This window comes from Melozone crissalis, unplaced genomic scaffold (genome assembly GCF_028551555.1).
Source record: "Melozone crissalis strain CALT ecotype California unplaced genomic scaffold, PUWL_Pcris_2 ptg000002l_1, whole genome shotgun sequence".
In the NCBI taxonomy this organism is placed as follows: domain Eukaryota; kingdom Metazoa; phylum Chordata; class Aves; order Passeriformes; family Passerellidae; genus Melozone; species Melozone crissalis.
Window position 1 is genome coordinate 24160923 of NW_026535780.1, and position 25645 is coordinate 24186567.

Genomic DNA, 25645 nt, shown 5'->3' on the forward strand with positions numbered 1-25645 from the left:
CCATTGCTACAGGAAGGTCCCATTGCTGGGGGGTCCTGAATGAATGTAGAAGAAAAAAATATTTTCCCCTGCCTGTTTGGCTTTGTAAAGAGAAAATAAGAAAAGCACACTGAATACCAGTAAGGTTATAAAGGCTTCAACTTAACCCTGTTTCTGCAGAAGGGCAAGGTTACTGATGTTGTGATTCTCCCAACCTGATTAGTCCATGGAAGCTTTCCATATACACATAGAACTCATTGACATTAATAAGAGCAGACCTCACATATGTCCTTTCCTATATCCAGCTGTATTCGTGAACTCAAAAAGCATCTGAATATTTTTATAATGGCACAAACTAGGACTGTATCTTCCTTAGTAATATATTAGGTTCCTCTTCCATTAATCATGATTTTGATATTATATCCTTTTTAATTTATCAATGAAGTCACATTTTTTCCTGTGTAATTTCTGCTGCATACCCTAAATGTATATATTCTCAATAATAAAGTATTTTCTATTGTGGATGATTGATTTCTAAGAGAGCAGCAAGTGTATTTTCTGGTACTCAGAGTTACAACTATGGTGTCTATATTACAAAAGATCATGTTTTAACTTTTATTTTATTTCTTTACTTTTATTTTGTTTATTTACTTATAGTTTTTTTCTTGTATGCAAAGACCTATGTGCTTTACATATATTACTTTAAATTTTACAAGATTTCAAAAATCATTTACCTTGTTAAGATTTTAATATTTCTAGAACTTCCATTGAAAAACTGATGTCCAGTGACTTTATCAAGCTATTTGTTTTACTTCAAAAAGTTGTAGGTATGCTAAGCCACACATATCTGTCATAGAAATGTAATACACTACAGGGCTTCCAGACAGTCATCCTTTTATTAACTTGCATAGTATTTATGCCTGTCATTTAGATCAATTAATACAGTATTAAGGGCAAAATCTATAAGATCTACAGTAGCTTTACAACTTCTAATTTATATGATAATTTTTGGAAACATGTAACTACATATTTTACACAGATAAAACCAAAACAGTATTTGGATGGAGTTGTTGCTTATTTTAATTTTTTATTCTATAAATGCCAGTTATTTAGTATTTACTGTGAGACACAACTACAAGAAAAAAAGCCTTCTACGTCTTGTTTGAAAAGGGGAAGGGAAAATGGTGGAGCAAGAAGAGGGAGTGCTTTTATCAGGTAACAGGCTCAATTTTGCAAGTGTTCCTCTGTGCAGATTTAGTTCCAGGGTTTACCATTTGATGAAGAGTAACTATTTTTGCAAAATGACTGAATCTAATCTTGGACACATACTGTTTGTGGATGCACCATACAGTAATAAATGGGTAACAGGATTTGGAATAAGCAGAAACCAGCTATACCAGCCGACGAGCCTGGGACCAATGCTTAAGGGCCCCAGGGAATTTGTAAAACAGGCAATATGTAGGCTGGAACTCTTGCTATCCTCTGATGATTTCCAGCATCTCTAAATGTATATTTGTGAGTAAGGGCTAGATCTTCATGAGCTCACTGATGATTTCACTCAGTACCCCTCAAAGCAGTGTCTGGAGGCAAAAGGAGACCTGGAAATTGCTTTGCAGAAGTAGCTTTAGCAAAATGTTACTAGCTTTCAAAAGAGTATTTCTTTCCCCTTTGGCAGGATAGCCACACTTTTATCTGTAATACAGGCAAGATATTAACATTCATGGCAAAGCAGTTTTGGTAAGACTTTCTCATTTTTAAATGTTATCTTCCTTTCAAAAGTCAAGAAACATAGTAAAAGATTTACAGCCTATTTATTATTTAGAAAATATTAATTATTTGATGCCTTAAAATAATTCTATGAAGTTACTTTATCATTGTTTTTATGAAAGAAAACGTTATTTAATATGCTACAAGATTTCTGCAATGTGTAAGGGACTAAGTTCAAAGTATCCTTTTGAAAACAAGGCCTTTGTATTTTGAATATTTCCTTTAAAATGAAAATGAGACTTGATTTTTTTATTTCCATACAGTATATGCAAGTCTCTATTTTCGGAGGAAACAATTGAAAAATTGTATTTCTTATTGTACACGTACAATATACTAAGTTGGACTTGATGAGCTCAAAGGGCTTTTCCAACCCAGTTAATTCTGTGATACCTCTCCAAGGAGAATGTTTTACTTTACTAAATCCTCTTTTGTTTTTTGTAGTTTTATGGGGCTGTATCTTCACATCCTTTCTGTAAAGTTTTCTAGACAAGTGTTAAGACAGTGCTAAGACTTGTTAGTTACATTTCACCACCCTACTGATGTAGTTACAGAGGAATAGGCTGAGCAATGTTGAAGCAGGATCTGAAGTAACAGAAATAGAAAAATGTTTTTTGAGGTCTGTATTAAGGAACCCTGAACTACTTTGCTTTAGTTTGGTCAAATTTGATAGAAAATGAAACATTTTTTTCCTGCACTTAGTAATATAAAAATATTATGCAACATTCAGTAACAAAATATTTTTCATATTACGTGTAGTAACAATGGTGAGGGGAAAAAAAGGAGATAAACGTAATAGTGCAGAATATGTGGGCATAATTTACAGTTTAAAATACCTACATAAAAGAGAATGTTTTATTAAAATACATGAGTCATTCCCTAATTCTTTGGACAGCAGCATTAATTTAGCTCTCTTCTTAAACTGTTTTTCAAACTTTTCTTTCTACTGTGTGTCTGCCATGGTGGTTAAATTCTGACTCTATGAAATATTTGTTTTGTCAAAACCCTAAACACTCTCTTTTGTGGGGTACCTGCACTTACTAGAATTCATCCTAATATTTGACCAGTAGACAAAGCAAAGTTAATATGCTTTTTATTCTCAATATAGTTTCTAGATTTTTATTTTCATTTAACCTTTCTTAACATCATCTACTGCAAAAGGAATGCAGTGTGCCATTGTTTTAAGTATTTTATTGATGTGATTAGAATAAATACTAATTTGTGTTAGAAAAGCAAAGAAATAAGTTCCTTAAGATATTCTGTATTCAAATGCTTCCCCTTCTGGATATTCTATTAGAAATACAATTTGCCTTTCAATTTTATAATTTTATCAAGGCAGTTAATAAATCTGGCACAAGAATGCTTTGCTCTCTACATAAGTTTTTGCACACATCAACACACACAAATATATCTCCTTCCTCACTGTTTTTCATATTCCATGTACTCTGTTGTTGAAGCCTCAACTTTTTCTTGGAAGCCCTTTGCAAGTCCTCCTGGCAGAGGTTATGAATCAGATAGGATGATCAGAAGTCTTTACAATTTTACTGTATCTTTGTTTGTCCTTTCTTTCACCTTTCCTTTACTGCACTATCTTGTCTGTCTGATTCTCGCAGGAGACATGGATTACAACTGGTTGGACCATACGTCTTGGCATAGCAGTGAGGCATCCCCAATGTCTTTGGTGAGACATGTGGAGCCTTACCATTTAGTTGCCTTTATCATTTTACATTTCCTTGGTTTTATTTACACCTTTGCATGTTTTCTTTTTTTGTATCCTTTTTTATCCCACACCTATAGGGGACAGTCAAAGGGGAAAAAGAAAAACTAGTGAGCAGGCAGTTTTGTCGGATTCTAACGCCTTATCCGAGAGGCAAAAGAAAATGGTGTGCTTTGGTGGCCACTCCTTGGAAGAGGACTTGGAATGGTCTGAGCCTCAGATAAAAGACTCTGGGGTAGATACGTGTAGTAGCACCACTCTAAACGAGGAACATAGCCATAGTGAGAAGGTACTGAGATTATGGAGCCTGCATTTTAACCTGCTCATTTGGTCTTTGTTTGCTCTCTGTCACTCATTAAAATAGTGCATAAAATAAAAGATAGGGTGTTTCTAGAGGCAATATAGCATTTCTTAAGGTGCAGAAAAGAAAAACAAATGAAAAGTCTTTGCATGCTTGCAGCTTTTACTGTTTGGCAGACTAAGAAAAAAAATTGAGAGGCATAAAGGAATATTGTTCTTATGGTTGCAAATTAGCATATCTTGATATTACCTTCAAGAACAAAGTAATTAACAATAAGGATTCTACCAATTGGCTTATTTGATTTACTATTTCCAAACTCCTGGGGCTGAAATTAAATTAATAGTTTAAACCCCAGGTGAAAAAGGGAGAAAATTGGGTCTCTCTGCACAGAAAAGTTGTTTTTCTTTTTTCCCTTTCACTGTCATAGTTGTTCATTTGTTTTGTTGCCATGTAATTTTTGTGCAGTACTGTGCAGAATTAAAGGCTTTGCCATCTGCTTTTGTATTTTTTATTTTTGCTTTCTGTTTGGTGGAGATTATGATAAATCTTTTTAGAGTTATTAGTTGTAATGGGAGGAAATTTATCTGTGCCTGCTAATTTTGCATGAAATAGAGCATGAAATAATATTTTTCTGTGAGAAAGTACTATGATTACACAAAAGAAAATCTGAACAATTCATTAATTAGGCCAGTAGACAAGTATAACTGTGACCATGTATAGTAATGGAATAATAATGCTCGCTGTAACTGTGCTTCATGTGTGAATTAATTATTCCAAGAAAGAAACAGAGTATTAAAATTAATCAATAAATATAGCCTTTACCAGTATTTGTAAATTTGAATCTGCTACTACTCAGAGAAAGTAAAACACTAAAAATATTTGTTGGTCTTGGATAAAAATTGAAATGTTTGAAGTAGTGGAAAAATAAAATATTTCTGATATCAAATTTTCAGTTTGAGTTAAACTTCTTTTCCAGTATTATTCTTATACTAGACTTTTAGTAAAATTTTTCTCAGTACTCAGGTGTAAATCTCATTGTGTCTAGATAACTATGGGTATTTGTTTATATCTGTCAAATCAAGATTGAAAGATCATTCTAGATGTTTACAAATTTGATTTAGTAAAATAGATAATGGTATTAAATATTAGACATCCATTTTGATGAATGATATGTCCAAATAAATATTTTCCAGCACAGTTTTCTGTCATTTTTATATTAAAGTTTAGTGTAATCATAATACTTTCATAGCATTTTTAAAATATATCAGCAAATGAAAAGTATTACTGAAATATTTTTCATTAAAATGCTATTCACTGTATTTTCCATTAACACCATATGATAGCATCCAGTAACTTGGCAGCCATCCAAAGATGGAGATCGTCTCATTGGTCGGATTTTGTTAAATAAGCGACTGAAAGATGGAAGTGTGCCTAGAGATTCAGGAGCAATGCTTGGATTGAAGGTTGGTGATGAACAATATTGAAACTAACAACTCAGTTAAACGAACTACTTTCATAATTAAAGTATTCTCATACTATATAGTGCATGCATACCAATATTGATAATGCCTTATCATTCTCAAAATTACAATATAGACATAACATACTAATTTACCTAGAGTAATTTTGTAGGGTCCTTGGCAGAACTAAAAAATTGTGTCTTTCTGAAAGGCTAGACATGTTTTTAGATGTTTACTGAGGACGTCTTCTCAGCAAAGTGCAAATTGCACCCTTGCTAGGAAAGCCAAGTCCTGTCTGTCTTCTTCAGTAGGGAGCATTGCACCATGGTATTACTTCTATTTCGCAAGAAAGAGAAGAAAAGTGAAAAAAAATTTCCCTCTTGAAGACCTGGGGGCCATCTGTGAGTTAATGACATTTCAGTCCAGATCAGAGTATGCCAATTGAACTTCCTCTTTGAATTTTTCTCTCCAATGATTGTTGGATTTGCCACAGTTTAAAAAGGAAAAATGGAAAATTGTTTAATATTTTTGGTTTTTATCACAAAATGTACTCTTTTTAATGTGTTAACATCTTTTTCATGATGCAGTGCTCTTTAAATACATTATTAATTATTTCTATCTCATATATTAATCTCAATTTTTTGTGATATTATTATTTGCAGTCCCAGAAATGCTAGTACAAGAATGAGAACAAACTGTAAACATTGAAAGAAACAAACATGTATTTATTTTGATTCCATATCACTGCTGTGAGAAATTATAAAGGAGTTTAAATTTTCTCTTCTCCTTTAGCATGACTCCTACTTCATGTCAGGTATACAGATTATGCTATTGTCACACCTAGTGAGTAAGGATTGAATCAGTGTGGTTATGTATTACATATGCTAACGTATTTTGGAAATATTTAAATTTTTTATTTAATTAATAAATAATTTTATTTGAAGTCAATGGAGAAGCCAGTTGAACATCAAGTTTTAAATGTTTATTTCTGTCTTGTCAGAAAATGCAAGAGAAAAGATTAACAGTGCCATTAGGAAGCACTTTTTGTTTAAACATCTATGTTAAAATTTCTCAAATCTCATATTTTGAAGATGAACTCTTCAGTGAGATTTATTAATAGTTCAGATTCAAGAGTAACTACTTTTTAATCTCAATAGACATCTGGAAAGAGTGATTTCCAACAGTTGTCCCTGACCTGAATTTTCAAGTATTCACATATTGAAAGTAAACTAAACTGGATTTAGTATTACAAATTTTAAATCCCAGTATGAAGGCCATTAAGAAACTTCAAGAATTTGAAGTTTATTTAGTTATTACTGATTCTGACATGTAAGTCTGATTGTAAGATAAATATTAAGGTCAAACCTGTTGAAGCTCCCTGTAGAGAAAGCCACGTCCTGTCTGGACTTGCAGTGTGACAAGTGTTTTCATCTGACTTGCCAAGCCAAAGGGAATTTCATTCCTTACTGTGAACATCCTCAGTTGAGTTACATTAATAGATCTTTTCCCAGTTAAAAAAATAGCGAAGTGAGCAATTAAATGACCAATAACTTTGTTTTGGGTGGTTATTTACAATACAATGAGATTCTATACATGTATTTGCTAAAATTTAAAAGCTTTAGGATTCTCTGTTTGCATTGTTTTTCAATTGTACAAATTGCCAGAATAGTTACAAAAATAACCTGCCATAGCCAAACTTGTGTGGTGTTTTTTCCAAGTGTATATGTATTACCTGGACTATGTAAAACCCAAGGAAAAAGCTGAATTCTTTCTATTGCCAGAACATTTAAATAATCTAAAGTAATTTTCATACTGTGAAAATACTTCCTATTTGAAACAGGTAGTAGGAGGAAAGATGACTGAATCAGGTCGACTCTGCGCATTTATCACCAAAGTTAAAAAAGGAAGCTTAGCCGATACAGTGGGGCATCTTAGACCAGGTATGTATCTACTACAGATCTATACTGCTGAGTTTCTTTTTTCTTTTCTGAAGGTGATAACAAGTGAGGAAGTTTAATTACATGTGAAATTATATTGAATAGATGTGATGAAATACTGCAGAATTTGACCTGACACTGTTACTAGATGGTTGCTTTTATAAAATATAAATTCTCATGCTATTAAAAAAACTTTTTAATATTTTTGCTCAGTTTTATACTCAAAGTAATATTCTGTTGATGCCCTCCCCAGTCATTTTGTGGTGTATATTTTGTTTAGAGCAAACCAAGCTATGACAAAGATATGAGCAGAACCACCTTACCTAGGAAGCTGCCTCTGTTCCAACATACAAACCATAGATTGCTACACTGGATGTTCAAGAAATATTGGCATATGAACTATCTGAAGCAAATTGATGAGATATGACGTTTTAGTTATGAATTTTCTAAAGAGCATGTTGGGATTTCTGTAAGCCACAGCTGCCAAAGCAAGTAAGAGCACCATCTGAGTCAGTAGGGGTCCTACTGATTATATTATTGTTTCACAGAACTTTACATGTTTGAGGCTGAGCTGCAGAAAACCTTTAATACTCAGGTTTTTCCTTCATGAAGGCCTCCAGACTTCTTCTATAATACAGGTTTCACAATCCAATAAACTGAGAGTAGAATGGGTTAAATAGTAGTTGTAAGTGCTGTCCACAGCAAACTTCCTAAGCAAGGTGTTATTACTTACAGGTGATGAAGTATTAGAATGGAATGGAAGGATACTACAAGGAGCCACCTTTGAGGAGGTGTATAATATCATTTTAGAATCCAAACCTGAGCCACAAGTAGAGCTTGTAGTTTCAAGACCAATAGGGTAAGTAATTTCATGTGTTTTATACTAAATACTATAAAATTGTTCACTTTTAGGATGGAGTATATCAAACATTCATTGACATTGTAAAAAGAAAAATCTTATGCAAAATTCTGTAAACCAAAAATGTAGCTAGAATGACAGATCATGCCAGTGAGTAAAAAGAGCTGGTGTGAAATCCTGTGTTCTCAGAGTCTCGGGCATCATCTGCTGTTATGGTTAAAAAATATGTTTCCTTCTCTGGCTTTTCAGTTGGTGAGCCAGCCTATATTGGCTCTGAAACTGTGGTTATACTGGTTGTTGTGATTCTTGACTGTTGATTTTTATTTCTCTATCCCCATTTTTTATAATACATACGTAAAATTATGAGATCATAATTAGTCTATGAACTGATGATGAACTCCATTTATTGACAATCTGCACTGTAGAATTTTGTGTGAAATATAATATGCTAATGAAAAGATCAATATGCTTTGGAAAGTCTTAATCCACATTTACATCACCTTCATCTATCGAACTATTAAATTATCGCTTGATATGCAATACAGAACATACTTTAATGAATAGTTAGAATTGTATAGGACTTTTTCTTTAGTGCTGTACATTGCCCATTCTTATTAAGCTTCAGACCTACCTCTCAATGTCTAAACTTTTTTTTCTTGCATAGCAGTAGCTGCTTTGTTGTATTGGACTGTACTTCCTCTTCTTCAACTGTTTTTTTTCTTCCAAATTCCTAGACCCTAAAGGCATATGTATCACGTTTTTAATTCTCCATTGGAAGTTCTGTATGTGATCACATCAGGGTTGTGAAGAGGGGAATGATTATCACTGATTTTGAAGATATTTACAGTTATTAAGAATTTTCTTTTCTTCCCCCAGAATTTTTTGTCATATATGGGACACAGAACTGGACAGGGTGATAGGTAATATCATCTAGATTCCCTTTTCCATTTTAGGTTGGACCAGGTGATCTTTCAAGATCACTTCCAACCTGGCCTGTTTTAGGATTTTATAATCACATTTAAATAAATATATGTATCCCTTTATTTTGTATAAGACGCACATTAACTTAATATAAGAAAACATGACTAAAATTAAGAAGTACTAAAAAAATCTAGAACTATATAATCTGAGAATGGCATTTCAGTGAGGATGACACTGTTAGAGTTTCAGCTATAATAGGAACTTATTGGGTTGGACACATCAGGAACTTAAGGTGTAGGAATTTAATTTGGTATGACAATTTTAAACAAACTTGATAATAACAAAAACTAGCTTTATGTTGTCACTGAGATGAGAGGTTATGTGCTGCATGCATATGGAATTGCAACCCCTTTAGGGTAATGACTGTATCATCTGTCATGTCTTTGCACAACTTGGGAGGTGTGGGTATAATAGTAATGCTAAGGGACAGACTACATTACTTGTCTCAGAAAAGGAGGTCTCAAATTAATTTCATGCACAAATCTTCCATAGTATCTCTCTAATAGGAGTTTAGAGCAAAAGTTTCTCAGAACAACTCACATCTTGAAAAAGCCTATTTTTAAAAATCCTTCTGCATTCTTTTCATTGTGTAAAATCTCCTGTATTATTTCTTGTGCTTTTACATTTGCTGCCTCTTTTTCAGCTTCCTTGTCATCATGCCCTCCATTATGTTGCTGTCACTTGAGCAGCTCATCTATAATTCCTTAAACCAAGTGTTGTTGGCTCTCAAGATGCCTTTTTCTGCATAACCACTTACCTCATAGTCTGAAGAACTGAGCTAGATCAGTGATAAAAGATCAGTGTATTTGATTCCCAGTGTCAGTTTGCAGTATATGTAAAAGAGTCTCAGTGATGAATACTTCCTACAAATTGCTAGGTTTTAGATTTTGGTTAGGTGTGTGTAACTCTTAGGAGTTTGATATTAACAGCATAATGTCAGAAATGTTTTTCATAAAACTCTTTTCAGTTTAGAAGATTTATGTTCAGAATCAAATGCACAACAAAAATTAATAAGTTATGTTTGTCCAAGGAACCATAACTTCATAAGATTGTCTTCTGCTCTGGGAAGGAAAGTTTCAGTGTATGCACAATATTTAAAAGTTCTTATTTCCTAGATATCAGAAGTGATATTTATTTTATTAGAATTATCAATGACCAGTTGAAGGGTTTTGCTTTTGGATTGAGATAAATCCTATTATTTATAAGGAGAATTTCTTGATGGTTTCATGGCAACACTTTAAATAGTGCAAGAAATCTTCAGTTACCAGAAATTAACTTAGCTGAGAACCTGTTCACATCCTGATATTCTGAGAACAAAACCCAATTCAAGTAAAGACAGTTATTTTTTTTCTCTTTATTACGGGCTGAGTTTTATGAAAACTGAAGATGACAAGCTAAACTGACAAGGCAGATAAAATTGAAAGCCATTCTGAGAAAATCCCAACAAAACAAAACATGCCAGTTTATCATGCAATTTATCACTTTTTAAATCTTAGAATAAAATTGATGGCCAAATTGCTAATCAGTGTGAGCTGGCTGTCCCTTATGCACGGGAACATGTTATTTTCATGGTTTCTTCAGCTTTGGATTTGGAAGAAATAATGAACTGTGTTTTAATAATTACTCTATACAACTGCTTGCAGTGGAACATGACTTACTATGCAAAGAGTCTATGAAACTAATTTTACTTCTCCTCCATCTTTTTATCTCTATGAGAGTTCCTTATAAGAAAAACCATTCACACGACCATGAAATATGGGGATCTGTATGCTTTAGGAGTGTAAATGATAATGTTCAAAGCTCTCAAGTTTATTTTTTCAACTATCTATAGAAAACTCCTATTCATTCTGTTCAGAATGATTTATGTAATATATATGTATCTTTTTTTCCCAAGGTTTTCTTGTCAGACTCATATGGTAGAAGTTTTTTTGTATTTATGAGTTAAGCTCGAGAGTGTAACTCTGAGTCAATTGCTAGGCAAGTATTGGATCCTGTTATAAATTCTCCTTATATACAAACTTAAATATCTGCTTCTTCAACAGTGCTTGTGAGTTTCTCACAAATTTTGGGTACTAACAACAGAGATTTTCTTTTTCTTGTCTGTACTGGGCACTTAGAGCAGTTTCATGCCTTCTGGTTTATTTCAATTATTGGATACTGTGCATCAACTCACTTGGAAAGATTCCTCATCTACTTAGTAAAGCTGTCTTTCTAGTGAGTCTTGAAAAATATTTGGAAAAGATATACTGAAGGTATTCTGGAAAAGTTTTTCTGAAGCAAATAGATATTAAAGAAAATAGATAAGTTATTTATGTATCATACTGACTCTTTCATTGTATGAAACAGTAGATATCACTGGAACTTTTTTCATTTCCCCTTCCTTTTCATTTACCTTTGTGGTGGGTTGACCTTGACTGAGCACCAAAGACTTGCTCTCTCCATTTCCCTCCTCAGCAAGACTCGGGGAGGAAATAAGATGAAAAAGTAGTTACCATTGTGGGCAAAACAAACTTGAGGAAGATTAATTTTTTAGGAATTAATAAAATAAAATAATAGTGAGAAATAAAACCAAAACTGGAGCCCCCTTACCCCAACCTCTCTTTTTCCCAGGCTCAAATTCACTAATTTCCCCCTGGTTTTTCTGCCTCCTTCTCCACGAAGCAGTCCATGGCATGGGGAAAGGGAGTTGCTGTCAGTCCTCCCCCTCCACTTTTTCCCTGACCTTGGTGTCTGCAATGACTTTTCTCTCATGGCCTTTTTTTCCTCATTGTTTTCTCTCACAGCTGCTGCACAGCTGTTTTGTCCTTTATTAAATATGTTATCACAGAGGCACCCAAGGAGCCAGCTGGGCCCAGCATGGTGCAGCCACAGCCTCTCCTCACCATGGCCACCCCTCAGGACTGGCTGCGGCCTTGGAGAAACCAACTGCACTGAAACACACAACAGGATTGTAAATATTGGTTTTGCTGTGACTCGGAACTGAAGCTCTTCATCTTGCTCGGTTTTGCTCAAATAGCTCTGAAACTGTTTATTAGCATATTGATAGTTTTTATTAGCATACAGTAATGTTTGCCCCCCCAGAGGAATAACATGTTCCTTTGCTTGGGGGGGATGTGATTGAGTGATTTAAAATGATGTGGCTCTGCACACAATTTAGTACATGTGCTGCAACATGTCTTGTATATGAACGAATGCAATTTTGCCAGATGAATTTATACATTTTATTTGGTTATGGAAAAGGTAAGATAGATTGAATTTGTGGTTCAAGTTCAGTAAAGAATGTGCTGGGATAGCCATGATTGGCAGCTGAGTATCTTTTGGTGAGGGTCCAGTAATTTAATTAATGTATAATGTCATTGTCAAGCTACTACTCACAGTTTTAGTCTATGATTAATTCTGAGACTGTTCTTTTATTTACTGAATTATTTTATTTATGACTGTGCAGCCTGTTTCCTACTTCCACCAAATCTTTTCTGTAGGATTTAAGTTGACACTGAAATTATTTATACTGGATAACAGATAATCATCCCAGTAGCTGAAGACAGCCAGCAGATCATGCACCATTCCTGAGGCATTCCATGATGGATTGGGAAGTGTTATACTGTAACTGAAATTTAAATATGTTATTAGATGAAGGATCAGCCTGTCTTAATTTTCCTGATTTCAGGGACATTCCCAGAATACCCGACAGCACACATGCACAGCTGGAGTCCAGTAAGTTTCAGTTGTGGGGTAGGAAAATCTTCTCTCTCTTTTATGTAAGCACAAATAGAATGAAAAATGTCCTCTGCAGTCAGTATAGGTCTTGTCTTTTTGTCTATATTTGTCTCCATATGTCATCTTACTGTATTATCTATCTACCTTTGTTTAATAATAAGCTATCAAAACAGAATATTGTGATTTAGGTTCAACATTGGTTTTAAGCTGAGTTTTGATTGAAGAAAACATAATTCTAAATAATATAAAAAAACATTAATAGCAATTTTTAATTCCTCTTCTCTTGCTTTGCATTTCAATAGTATCTTATAAACTAAAAATGGGAAAGAAATGCTTTTTGTTTACAGCCTGAGTGATAGCTACTTTGAACTCAGAATACCCTTACTTTATTAGAGCCAATCACTGGTACTTAAATTGACTAAACCCATATTTCATGTAGGGGAGAATAACTTGTTCTTTGGCTTGGATCTGATAAGATGGATTTCAGCCTGGAGTTATTTTTTATCATTGTTTCAGAACGCTATTATAATAGAAGCCATGAATAAATGAAATGGCATAAGCTTGATTATAATAATATGAAAAACTCCTTCAATGACTTTTTACTCATTGCCCAGTTCTTAAAATTAATTTTATGTTTTGTGAGATGTGGATTGTCTTTTGTATTTACAAAAATACTTCACTTTTCCTCTATGCTTTGTCAAAATTTGTCCTCTGACCATTTTCAGACCTTGTAGATTTGAAACAAAATGTAAAAAACCATTGCGTACGTCTTGATATTTTTGTAAAAATCTAATTAAAAATTAGTTGATTGTATGAGATAATAACTCAGAAGACTGAATTCATTTGACCACAGTGAAGTGTTTATTTTTGGACCTTCAACTTACTGACATAATTACAGTAACAAATATCTGAATAATCTATATAATATAATATAATATAATATAATATAATATAATAATTCCATTCTATAAATAAAAGCTCCTGATTGCATCTGATCACCAAAAGATTGAGTATCATCATTTGGTAATTTTAAATAGATTTTAAAAACTGATATTTTTCACAATGTTACTGCATGTTTGGTTATATTTCTACCATTTCTGTTTAAAGAATGTTGAAATATATGCATAACTTCTACTATGTATAAAATATTTTTGTTTATAATTACAGGTTCTAGTTCATTTGAATCTCAAAAAATGGACCGACCTTCTATTTCAGTGACTTCTCCTATGAGTCCTGGCATGTTAAGGGATGTTCCACAGTTCTTGTCTGGACAACTTTCAGTATGTAAACATTTCATTGATTTTAGTGTTGTACTTTTTGCAGCATATACAACTTTTACTGTAGTGCTAGCTACAGAAATTTCTTGTTAAACTAGCTACATTTTTTGTTTAATGCTATCCATCTCAGTCTAGGCAGGAACAGAATTTCATTATCATATTCCTTTTATTAGCTTTTGAAAATTTGATATATACATGTATATGTATCTGGTAAGCTAGACATGTAGAGTCAAATTTTTCTAAAGGTCTTATCTCCAGTTATGTTTGTGCTGTTGAGAGTAAACATTTTTTCAACTGTCATACTTGTGTGTAGAGGTGGTAGACTTTATTACCTGTGTGCCTGGATGTTACAACTCGTTATTTCTTATGCACTAACTTTCATATATAACTTCCCCAGATATCCCTCTGATATTTTACTCATGTTGTATTCTTTGTACTGATGTTACTCAGTTTTGTTCTTCACTCTCACTGAGAAGAAAGTTCATTAAGTGAATATTTTCTTTTAAAGGATACTTTTTTTGTAATAAACTGAAAAAGTTGGGTTTTGTGCATCTTTCCATGTTATTTAAAATTCCAAAGTGTGATTTTTTAAAAGTGCTCAGGTGAAGCCCGACATATTGAAAAGGAAAGGCAAATGGAAGGGAAGCAGTGCAAAACTGGTGTTTAAGAAGTTTGGAAATGTCACATTCATGTTACTTCCAAGTTGTATATGTTGAGTGTACCATAAAAATATGCATAAAATCCAAGCAGACTGTTTCTAGGTCTCACAGAAATGGTTTATGGTATGGATAGAGGAGACAGAGAATATTTTTGTCTCTTCAGTGGCCTTGTTGGCTCCATCTTGCAGTGCATGAGACATTACTTGTTTGCTCATCAGAAAAAACATTTACAATACATAATTTTCTGTAGTTGTTGTGCTTAACTACTTTGAAAGATTCAATCATTTGGATAAATGGAACACTAAAAATCTTGATTGCAGAATTCAAAGTGCTTTGCAAAAGTACAATGACAAGGGAACATGAACTGTCAGAATACACTGAACAAAGTTTCTAAAAACCTTATCTTTACAAGACAGTAAAAATTGTTGATAGGGGAGACAAGGAAGAAATTCCTTTTTTCTAAACTTCATAAAAGATTAGGCTATCAAGAAGTTGTGGTGTCTAGCTCCCAGCAGGAAATTCAAGAGCCAGAGTTAGCTGCTCAGTTGACCAGTGCACGCACACGATGGAATAATTATCCAAATAGAAACCACATAGAACTTACTTTCTTACTTTCTCAGTTTCAGATCAAAATCATGAGTTTAAGATTAGGATTTTTTTTGTAAAGTCAGTAAGTCTTTTGATTTAGGAGCTTCATAGGATTCTGAAGTTCAAGGTATATAATCATAATATTGGGAAATTTTGAGGTATATTCTATTTTATTTAGAATAACAGAAATCCAAAGGTTTTATTTCTCAGAATGGCATAAAAAATTCAGTGTTTAACTCAAGAAGACATAATTCCTATTTTTATTTATTTTTTTAATGTTTCAATATATAAATGCCTATTCTAAAATGTTTTTTCCATCTAAGGAAACCCAATAACATTACAAGGCATTAGAAAATCTTTGCCTTTTTTTTTGGTACTTCCTTATCTACTGTTTGCAATTATGTTCAATACTCCCCACTTCATATTATCTCTTTCCCTCAGAGAGCAGCTGATATCTATCTGAGAACACAAAGCCCCAGCTGGATGAAACTGAAGTCAGAAATCCTCTGTAACTCTCTAAAGTTGCAATTTAGACATCTAAAATTAATAGGCAGTTTGAAAGTCTGGAAGCTGGCCTTGTCTGCCCAGCTAATGAAACAATGGAAATAGCTGTATTTCATGTTAATCATGTTAAGGGCACAAACCAGCTCCTGCTGCTGTTGGGTCAAGACTTTGGGAGAGAAGTACTAAACTTTTTGCTTTGCTAGCAAAGATGGCTGTCATAGTGTCTGAGGATGCTCTGCATAGGTGGCAACATGGGGTCTAGGCTATGTATATATATGCAAATTGCAATGTATAGGCTAATATGCATTTTTAGAAATAGAGGACTTCAGGAGAATTGAAGTATTCTACAGGAAGAGTATTTTCAAAACAATCAATGTAGTTTCTTTTTGGTCTGATCCTTTAAGATAGTTTTGAAAAATTAAAAATGTTGTGACATCAGATTTGGGTGTTTATGTTCTTGAAAGTAATATGATGAATAGTTTTTCTTCCACTTTTTAATATTTGGGTTTATCATTCTACCATTTTTGGAAGTTTTGAAACTTTAGAAAAGATAGTGAAAAAATCCTGTTTGTAAAGTTAGAGATGTTTTGAAAAATTAGAATAAACTATGAGATTTTCTAATTTTGGATCTTTAACAAAAGTGAAGTAGTAAGGTAAAACTGAATTTTGAAGTTACAAAAAAATATTTTATTTTGAATGCTTCAAAATGGATGTGCTTCAGTATTTTTGTTTTCCATGTCTTAATCGTCTCTTTTCTAACAGAACAGTTGATGGATCATATATTCATTCAAAATAGCTAAGTAAGGTAGAAATGAAAGGAAATACTAAATTCTGAATGTAATTGTGAATGTGCTCTTTGTGGGGAGTGCCTAGACAGGAGAATAACTACAGAACCCTGGCAACAAACGAGCTGTAAATTAGTAAATGAGGATGTTGTTTTTTGTGGAAGTGGTGGGTCAGTGATATTCTGGTTGATGGTGGCTGAATTCAAGCAGGTGTGATGGATCTGAGGGAACAGATGAAAGGCAAGATTTTGGAAGTGTTTTCTGTATTTTCTGTGCCTTTGAACAGTAGCATGTATCCTGAGGGATTGCTGTTAGTGCAGCTATGGTTACTGGCATAGGCAGTGAAATACAAAAGTTGTAGGCAGAAATGGAAATAACAGTTTGGATGCAAGTCTGAAGTATTTGAATGAATACTGGAGTATAGGCTTATTCAAACAGTACTATAGATCCTTAAAGCATTTTTATATATAAGTTGGTATTTGGAATCTATTTCTTTATGTTCAGTATGGTTTTGGCTGGTTCAGCTGCAGCAATGCCACTGTAGCATTCAGGGATGTCTTTCTCTGTCTGTTCAGTCTTCTGTGTTTTCCTCTGTATTGGCACTGGTCTGTGTAAATGTTTTCTTTGTGGAGGTCACAGTGTCAGTCTAGAGCTGACTAATAGGATTGACCGCAAAGCAAACCATTGCACATAGATAGAGAATCCTCTTTACATTAATAATTATTCTGCCCAAGTACATATGTAATTGAACAAATTATGTGCAACTACAGTAAACTATTGTGTGTTATACCTTGCTCATATAATTTATCCATATTATCTGTGTTTTATTTTATAGCACTTTTTATTCATGTTGTTTTTCAGGGGAGTATCTGATTGTTATTGCAATTTTAGTTTTTCTATTATTTGCTTTGTCTCATTTCTGTTTCTGTATTTTTTCACTGAGTTGTTTTTCCTTTAATATAATTTTGAAAAAGTCAAAAGTATTCTTTGTATGTTGGTGCCCTTAGCTTAACTACTGAGTTTTATCTACATTTTTGATACTGTATGAAAAGTATAACTTGAAATTCTTTTCCAATAGTTAGGTTTGGGGAATAACAACATAAGATCATGTAAATGAATACCAGTATAAAATCACAGTACTAAATTTTTGTGCTGGTGGAAGTTCTAGCAGAAAAAGAGTGTCATTCATAAAATTAATCTATATCCCTGTACACTTGAACCATAGAACCACTTCAATAGATTTTCCATACGTATTCAGTTTATAAAGCAATAAAAAATAAAGTTATAGTAATTATAGTTGTAATATATACAACATAATTGAAAGCCTTTATGGTACATTAAGAAGGGCCTATATGTCAGCACATTGAGGGGATGAGATCAAGTACAACACATGCTACCCCTCCCCTTTCATGTGTTCTTTTTCCTTTTCTTTCTTCCCTTTGTACCTCTATAAATTAAATTGCTGTTGCTCTAACACCAAAACCCGGAAATTTCTAGGTAGTGCACACAATGTGTTGATTTTCCTCCATTTCCAAGGCAGAATATGACAGGTGAGAGCCCTTGGTGCATGGTGGGAGAGATTCTGTCCCTCTTGGGATTGCAATATCCTGTGATAATTTTTTTTTCCCTTGTGAAATTGAACTGAAACAAGCTGAAGGTCTACTTTTATTGTGACTAGGTCACATTCTGACACCCTTAACTCTGGGCTCTGCAGTCCTGCCTGTGCAGAGTGGCAGGTACAGTGCAGCTGCTGCACCCTGCAGAACGCAGGGCGCACATCAGACAAAACCCGTGATCCAGACTGCCAAATTTTCTTATGTATCCTCTTTCTTTGGTATAAGAACAGATTATTTCACACATTTTATAGAACAGACTTCTTGATCATCTGTGCATGCCAAATAAGCAAGGAGGGTGGCAGAAGCATCAGCACAGTGCCTATTTCCATGCTTTGACTACATTTCTAATGGAAGTGAATATTGAGTAGTAGCTTCTTTCTATCATTTTGAATTAGAACAATAATATCAGGAAAACTGAGCATAAGTAAAGGAGATTCCAACCTGTCAGATGGCTGTGATTATTGTGACCTACTCCATGCTCCTGTTCTCCCCCTCACCAGCCCTCTGAGGTATCAACAGATGCTCCTTTTCCTGTCCATGCCCTATACTCTGTACTAATTCTGTGCCACTCCATTAGCTGTTGCCCTAAGCTGAAGGTGGGGAGTGGTTGCTTGGAATTTGCAGCTAGTCCAGGAACTTGTGTTGCCTGTACTCAATGTAGTCTTGATGAACCTACTGGAGGCCACAAGGCTGTATGGGGTCTGAAGTGTTACAGCACAAAAATATGTTGTAAATGCATCTATATATGCAGTTTGTTAAATTTTCTAGATCTCATTTCATGCAAGGATTTTGTGTGTATACCATATGTCATTTCTGTCGTGATTGCTAGAGAATTGAAATACATTGTACCTTCCCTCATGTAAAGTTAATATCAGAGAGCACGAACTTTCTTTAATTGTTTTCTAAGTATTTAGGAGGACTTATCAAAGACATGAGTCCTAAAGTTGCAAAAAAGAGGAAACCTTTTATTTACTCACTTTCCTAAGTAACCAAAGCTGTCAGTATGTGAATTGTACTTGTTTCTCTCTGAATATGCATGTACAATCTCCCTGAAAGAGATGATCAACCTTATGTTTCCAACCCCACTTTTAAATCACACTTTGCCTACCTTTTGTTTCTGTTACATGTTATTTCTAAATCTATTGTAAATGTTGTCTATAGACTTGCAAAGAGAAATCCTTGCTCGTGGGGAATCAGTGGCAAAATTCCTGCTGACTTCCCTACGGCAAGAATTTCCACCAAAGAGTTTTGATATGATTTGGTAACAGATTTGCAGATTTAATTTATGCATTGCATTAAAATACTTTTTGTTAGATAAATATGTTGTTGGTGTAAAGCTGTGTTTAAAGTAATAGTTATGTGTCTTTGTTTTTACTTTTGGTCTTTTAGTTTCCAGCGTGTTGTCGTTTTTGGTTTTGTTTTATTGCTTTTTCTTTAATTTTGCTTACCAGAGCCAAAGCCTTAGTAGAAGAACAACGCCTTTTGTTCCTAGGGTTCAGGTAAAGACTTCGTCTGCCTGACAGAAACTAAAGTTGTGGGTTTTTCTTTTGTTTGTTATGGAAAATGCATAGTAGGAAAACGTTACATTATAGTCCATTTTCCCATATTTTGAGTGTGTTGCTTTAAACCATATTAACAACTTTCATGTCATCTTGTGATCAGCTTGTAAAATTCTGCATGGGGATTAAAATATTAAATTTAAATTTAAAGAGACATCTAGTTTTTTCTAGTTGCCCAATATTAAACAGGTTTCAATAGTGATGATGATTATGCATTCCACATAAAAAATTTGTGCATTGTTTAGGCAATAAGTAATTTTGTGCTTGAGTTTATTATGTAAAGATGAATGTCTCTTTAAATAATTCATTATCATTACTTAACACATTTTTTTTTTGCATTTTCCTCATAATAGTAGCTCCTTGAGTAGAAGATGGGCAAAAAATTTGTACCTTGTTTAAACAAACCAATTTGTTGTTTATGGAACTTGGTTCTTGCATTTTTAAGTACACCAATATAGCCAAAACTTTACTTGAATAAAAAATAAATTCTCCCATTGTCTTACTGAATTTATTCAGCTTTGATATTCTGTTTAGGTACAAGTTGTTTGCCTTTTTTTCATTAGGAAGCTTCTAAGGTACGATAGATATATGCAAAAATAGGTTTTACTAATATTTCACAATGCTTTTCTTGCTTTGCTGCATGTTTTTCTTTTTTTTTTTTTTTAACCAGTATATTATCTGATTTTCTTATGAAATATCTTTATGGAGATGTTAATCTTTTGTGTGGCACTTTTATAAATGTTTTTCTTTGATTAATTGACCAAAATGTAAAGGATGATCTAAGTGATCAGAAAGAGATGACTGAATTTCATTATGAAATGGAAAAGAGATCATTATTTTTTATAAAGGAATTCTAAATAAGACTGTAATTAAGACATCAGATATGACTCATATTTGATTAAGTACACTTTTTTCCACAATGCAGTATTCTCAAGAGTATTCCTTACAACTGCTTAAATATAAATTCAAAAATTAAGAACTTCTAAAGAAAAAGAGATTATAAAATAATGCCTTGATTGTATGATTTAAAGCTAATTTATTATGTGCTATTGACATAAGCTGGCTTTGTATGAAAAATTTAAAACCTCCTTTAGCACGATTAAGAAAGCTGTATTCTGCTTATGATAATGAATTTAGAGAGGTACAATTACAAGTTGTTAAGTAGTTCATAGAGGTAAATATTATATAAGTAGTTTTTTTATATTTATTTCTTTTTATATATGTGCTAAATAAATTATAAATTATATGACAGTTTATTGTTCAAGTTAAAAAGGAAATCTCTGCCTGAAATTTGCATGTTTCATGAAACACTGTAATGTAGAAATAACATGTAGTAGTTCCATATTTTAATTCCATTATACAAAATAAAGACATAGACATAAAAGTTGTCTGTTCCACTTAGACTAATATCCTCTCGTGAAACAAAAAAAATACTTTGCTCAAATGATTATGGTAGTTGAGAAAAGAAAAAAAGGTCATTTGCTAGAAAGTATCTCACAAGAGGTGAAAATGTTTAAGGCTTACTTGCTCACCCTTTGGATGCATTATTTTTTATATTGTAGGTAAGAATTGTCCTTACCCCCAGTTTTGTCTAAACAATCAGTGCCTGTGGAGTCCGTGTGGATATGTCTAACAGTTTTTTTTTGCAGAGCCCAGTAACAGTCCATGCTAAACATAAGGGTTTTGACAAGAGTTCTTGAAGAACTCAAAATTATGACCTTGGCAAAATCATTGCACCTACTCTGAAACAAAAAGTGATCCATCTGCCCACTTCTAGTGGTGATAGTAGATAGCATAAAAAGATTAATGTTAGATATAGTTACCATGCAAGTTGCTGAAAGAACAGGAATTCTCCAGTGGTCTTCAAACAAGGGTATCAGGAGCAGTCCAGCAGCAGTGCAGAACTCTGGTTACTTTTTTGGCATGACAAATTCACTAAATCAGAGCTCTGAGCTGCTGTTTACGGTTGTCAGGAAGTATACATTTCATTGTGGGCTGAGGTATAGCTGTGCCTGTAGAACTCCTTACAAGAATGAAAATCTCCAAACATTCTGTTTATACTTATTTGTTTCATCACTCTAAACAGGAAATGTGTATCTTTATTCTTGCTAGCATCTTCTTTGCTTGTTATTCTGAAACTGATCCTTTCTGGCAAAAGCTCCTCTTCCACACTTCCCTCCATGACATTCCATTCATCTTCTAGCTCACTGGGTGATTTCATAGAATCATCATTATTTCATTGGGAAGAAAGACATTCAGTTTCTTTCCTATCAAATGCCCACTGAGCTTTTACTAATTTTACACTACTTGTAAAAGTGCATCTTTATTTCCTGAACTTTTAGATTCAGTTTGCCATACCAGTAATTTTCAAACTTGCAGAGTGATGCTTTATGAATCTCTGTAGGGAAAAATCTGTTCTTAAAATTGTGTTTTCTATGCAGTATCTCTTGTTTACTTGGCAAAGCATTCTTTTGAGCTAGAGTTGCCTCTGGGTTTTTCTAACTTCAAAAATTTCAGCCATCCTTTTGGCTTTAATACAGAACATCAATATATTTGATCATGTATAAAAATATGTAAAAGGTGAAACCACTAAAAAAGAGATTTAAAAAAGAAACATTGATTAGGGCAGCATAAATACTTCTATAATTTCCTGGCCTTTATATCCTACATGCTTTTCCATTTGACAGCCTTTTCTTGTAATTGTTCAAGCATATTAGACAGCAGCTGAAGCAGAAAGCAATAGTAGTTTGATTTAGCAACCCTCAGTGCTCAGGATTTTTTAGAGGTGTGTTTAACAACATTCAAAACTGGCCTCAGCTATGCCATGGACATCACCACCTCAGGGCAGGTTCAGCATCTACATAAGCTTAAGTCCAAAAAAAGATTATTGCAAGTATTTTTTAAAATAAACTGAGATTTTTTTTTTAAACAACAGATCCCACTGGTATATCTTTAGTTTTAGAATAATGTGAGAAAGAAAAGTAGTATATAATTTTAAAACGGTAATAAACATAATAAACATCTGTGTAGATTACGTGAAAAATTATAATGAGCAACAGAAGGAAAAAAGATGCCTGGCCAGCTGTCTCTAAAAGCCAGAGATGTTTGAGTAGGTTGTGTGGTAAAAATCAGCTGTAGGGCAGATGGTCTCTCCCAGTGGCACAAGTTTTATCTCTTTTCATGAGATTCATGAAGTAACCCTTATATAACAAAGACATAACTGTAGCATAGGATTTAAAACTTCAAATATTCTCTGTTTCTAAATCGAAATTATGGCTGAAGATATGTTTTGCCCGTATGTCCTGTGTATAAAACTACATTAGAATTGCATAGTTGAGGAAACAGTCAAACATTCATGAGATAGGAGTATAGGAAGTGCAACAATAATATTTTCTAGAATTTCTTAACTGATTCCCTCATCAGGGGGAATAAGAGTAGGGGGTTCTTATACATGAGTACTTCTTTTCTAAACTCTGACCTCAGTCAGTGCTCTAAAATTTTAGCGAAGATGAGATCTAATAGAAAAAGATGAAATCTAGTAAACTGAATTTATATCCTTAATTTATATAACTTATACTAACTTCAAATAAAGGTGCAAAACTTATTCAACATTAACAGAATGAGACGACTGGGGATAAAAGCATCATATAGTCAACCCAGGACAGGAGCCTTGAGGAAGATCTTTCACTTGTACATTTGAAGGAAAGATCTAAGTACCTCAATACCTGCAGTGGGTGATTAACCCAAATAAAAGATACCTAAGCCCATTAAGTCTATTTGAAACTAAGGCTGCTCAAGAGGGTGAGTTGATTCTCCAGGGGAGGCACCTTCTACTGAGGCTACAGAGGACCAATCTTACCCATTATTCTGTGACTCTGTGAACCAGGAATGCTAGCTAGATGTACTAGACACCTGCATCCTCACTTCTCAGAATGCAGCAGCAGCTTTTATATACTGTTTGTGTAGGAAGCTTATTCCAGAAGCAGGACATATACTGCTGTTTAAATACTGTTTAGACTGAAGAGGTTGACTCTGTGTATCAAAATAGTGCCTTTATTGTCAAGCTATGCCACATCCCATTCTTCTCTGGAGTACCAAGTCTCATCTGAAGCTGAGACACATTTTAGTTGGGAATAGGAGTGTGTGGTGTTACCAAAGCATGCTTCAGTTTAGCATGGCAGGTTCCAGACCTGTATTGCTCTTGTATTAGAACACTAGTGGTTAAAAACCAGAAAGAATGAAGCTGGGGTCAGACCCACATCTCTGTTTCCTTCAATCCTCTGAGTGCAGAAGAGTTCCTGCTTCCTGCACTCTGTGGCAGTTATTCCTACCTGGCAGCCTGTCTGCAGCAGATGCACCCCTCTGTGAATAACAGACCATCTCAGTGCATCTCAGTATCAGGATGCTCTGAATTTAGATGCCTGTTTGCCTGAATGTAGGTCACAGCAAAAGCTTAATAAAGCATTAGGTGCATGTCTGGCTGCTGAAGGAGCCCAGGGAAAGAAAGTATATGAGCATGTGTATGGCTCATTTTTCTCCAGGACTTCAGTGCAAATTGGGAAAGTATTCAGGTTGCACCACTTCCAAGCAAATCTTAGGTGCCTACATCATAAGTAACCTAGACAGACAAAATCCCATTCAAGAAGGTTTTGTTCAGGTGTTAGTATCAACATTAGCATCAGCGAGCATGATTTTTTATATAGCATATTTTATGTGTTGTTAGTTTAGCTTTCCCTTTCCTTCATTTAGATCAGGATTGCTTTGTTGAAGTTTCTTAGATGTTCTAAAATTGTACAAGTGTGTGTGTTTGTAAAAAATCTTGCTAGATTCTTGTTCATCCCAGTCTGTCTTTCAACATATTTTGTGCCAGTTAGCATGGCTAGTTATTTTGTCACCTCATAGCATTTCTCTCATTCATTCTATTTTTCCCCTTCTTTTAATCTCTGGTCCCTGACATTAGTGGTTCATTCTTCCTGTGTTTCACCAAGAAGTATCCTATCTATTTTACTTTCACTGTAATTATAAAGCAGCTTTTTATTTGTCCCTTCTTCCTTCTTCTAATCCCATAAGAATGCAATCCCATTCTCCCCTCTATGGGCTTCTTTGACCATTCTCTCACAGTTTTTTCCCTTCTTCTCCTTGCATCCTAGTCAAACAACTGCTTGGGTTCCAAGTACCTGTGCTGTGTATTGGAGTGCTAGCAGTGTGAATGCAGGGGAGAGAGAGCTTTCTGGTCTTAATTCTGACTCCTGGCTTTTCCTGTAACAAGGCAAATTAAAGAGCATTACAGGGAAAATATGCCCATTAAGTTCAAGTTTTTCCAATTTTTTATTTCAGAACATCAAGGGAAAAGTAGAAGGTACAAGTCAATGCAAATCTTGAGCTCCTGATCCAAACTGCAGTTGTTAAAGCATCTCAGTGAAGTGGTGTCAGATTATTTCAGTTTCTGCTTAAGTAATTCTCTAAATAGTTTGACTGAAGTTTTCCTGTAAAAAATCAGTCTGAAACAAATATATTTAGCTTGCATATGAACACATAATTCTGGTTGTATTCTTGGTGCCTATATCTAGATTATTTCACATTCATCAGTCACAGTTTTTGATAGTATCTGTATCACAAATATATTTCATTCTCCTTAAGCAAGCATAATTTTCCACAAAAAACAAATGAAGAAGATTGTCTTCAGTGCTATTCCCCTTGAGATGTGGGACTAGCCAAGTCTGTCTTTTGCTTCAGGACTCCCAAGGAAACCTGTGGGTTTAGTGTCAAAGAACATTTAAGTTGACTTGTACTTCAGAGGTCATTAAAGATATACTGTTGGTACAAGCTTTCTGCTTTTCATCTGTAGCTGGATGTAGATAGCTAGAAGTCCAGATAATTCTCAGTGTATAAAAAATACTCTCAAAGCCCTTGGCTTGTAAGAATGTAGGAATAATAATATC

At 34.0% G+C, this 25645-nt stretch overlaps 1 protein-coding gene across 50 annotated transcripts in view; it reads left to right on the plus strand.

Annotated features, from left to right (window-relative positions):
* The window catches only part of RIMS2 (regulating synaptic membrane exocytosis 2), a 443811-nt gene that overhangs the window by 227512 nt on the left and 190654 nt on the right, over positions 1-25645 (plus strand). For 20 of the 50 annotated variants that reach the window (XM_054269479.1, XM_054296226.1, XM_054296236.1 and 17 more), the window contains 7 exons: positions 3541-3749; positions 5105-5224; positions 7062-7161; positions 7894-8017; positions 12666-12712; positions 13883-13995; positions 19596-19643. In XM_054269479.1, the coding sequence (XP_054125454.1) occupies positions 3541-3749; positions 5105-5224; positions 7062-7161; positions 7894-8017; positions 12666-12712; positions 13883-13995; positions 19596-19643 (761 nt within the window). Of the gene's footprint in view, positions 1-3356; positions 3425-3540; positions 3750-5104; positions 5225-7061; positions 7162-7893; positions 8018-12665; positions 12713-13882; positions 13996-19595; positions 19644-25645 lie in introns of all 50 variants that reach the window. The other 30 variants (XM_054269313.1, XM_054269321.1, XM_054269526.1 and 27 more) reach the window with 3 other exon arrangements.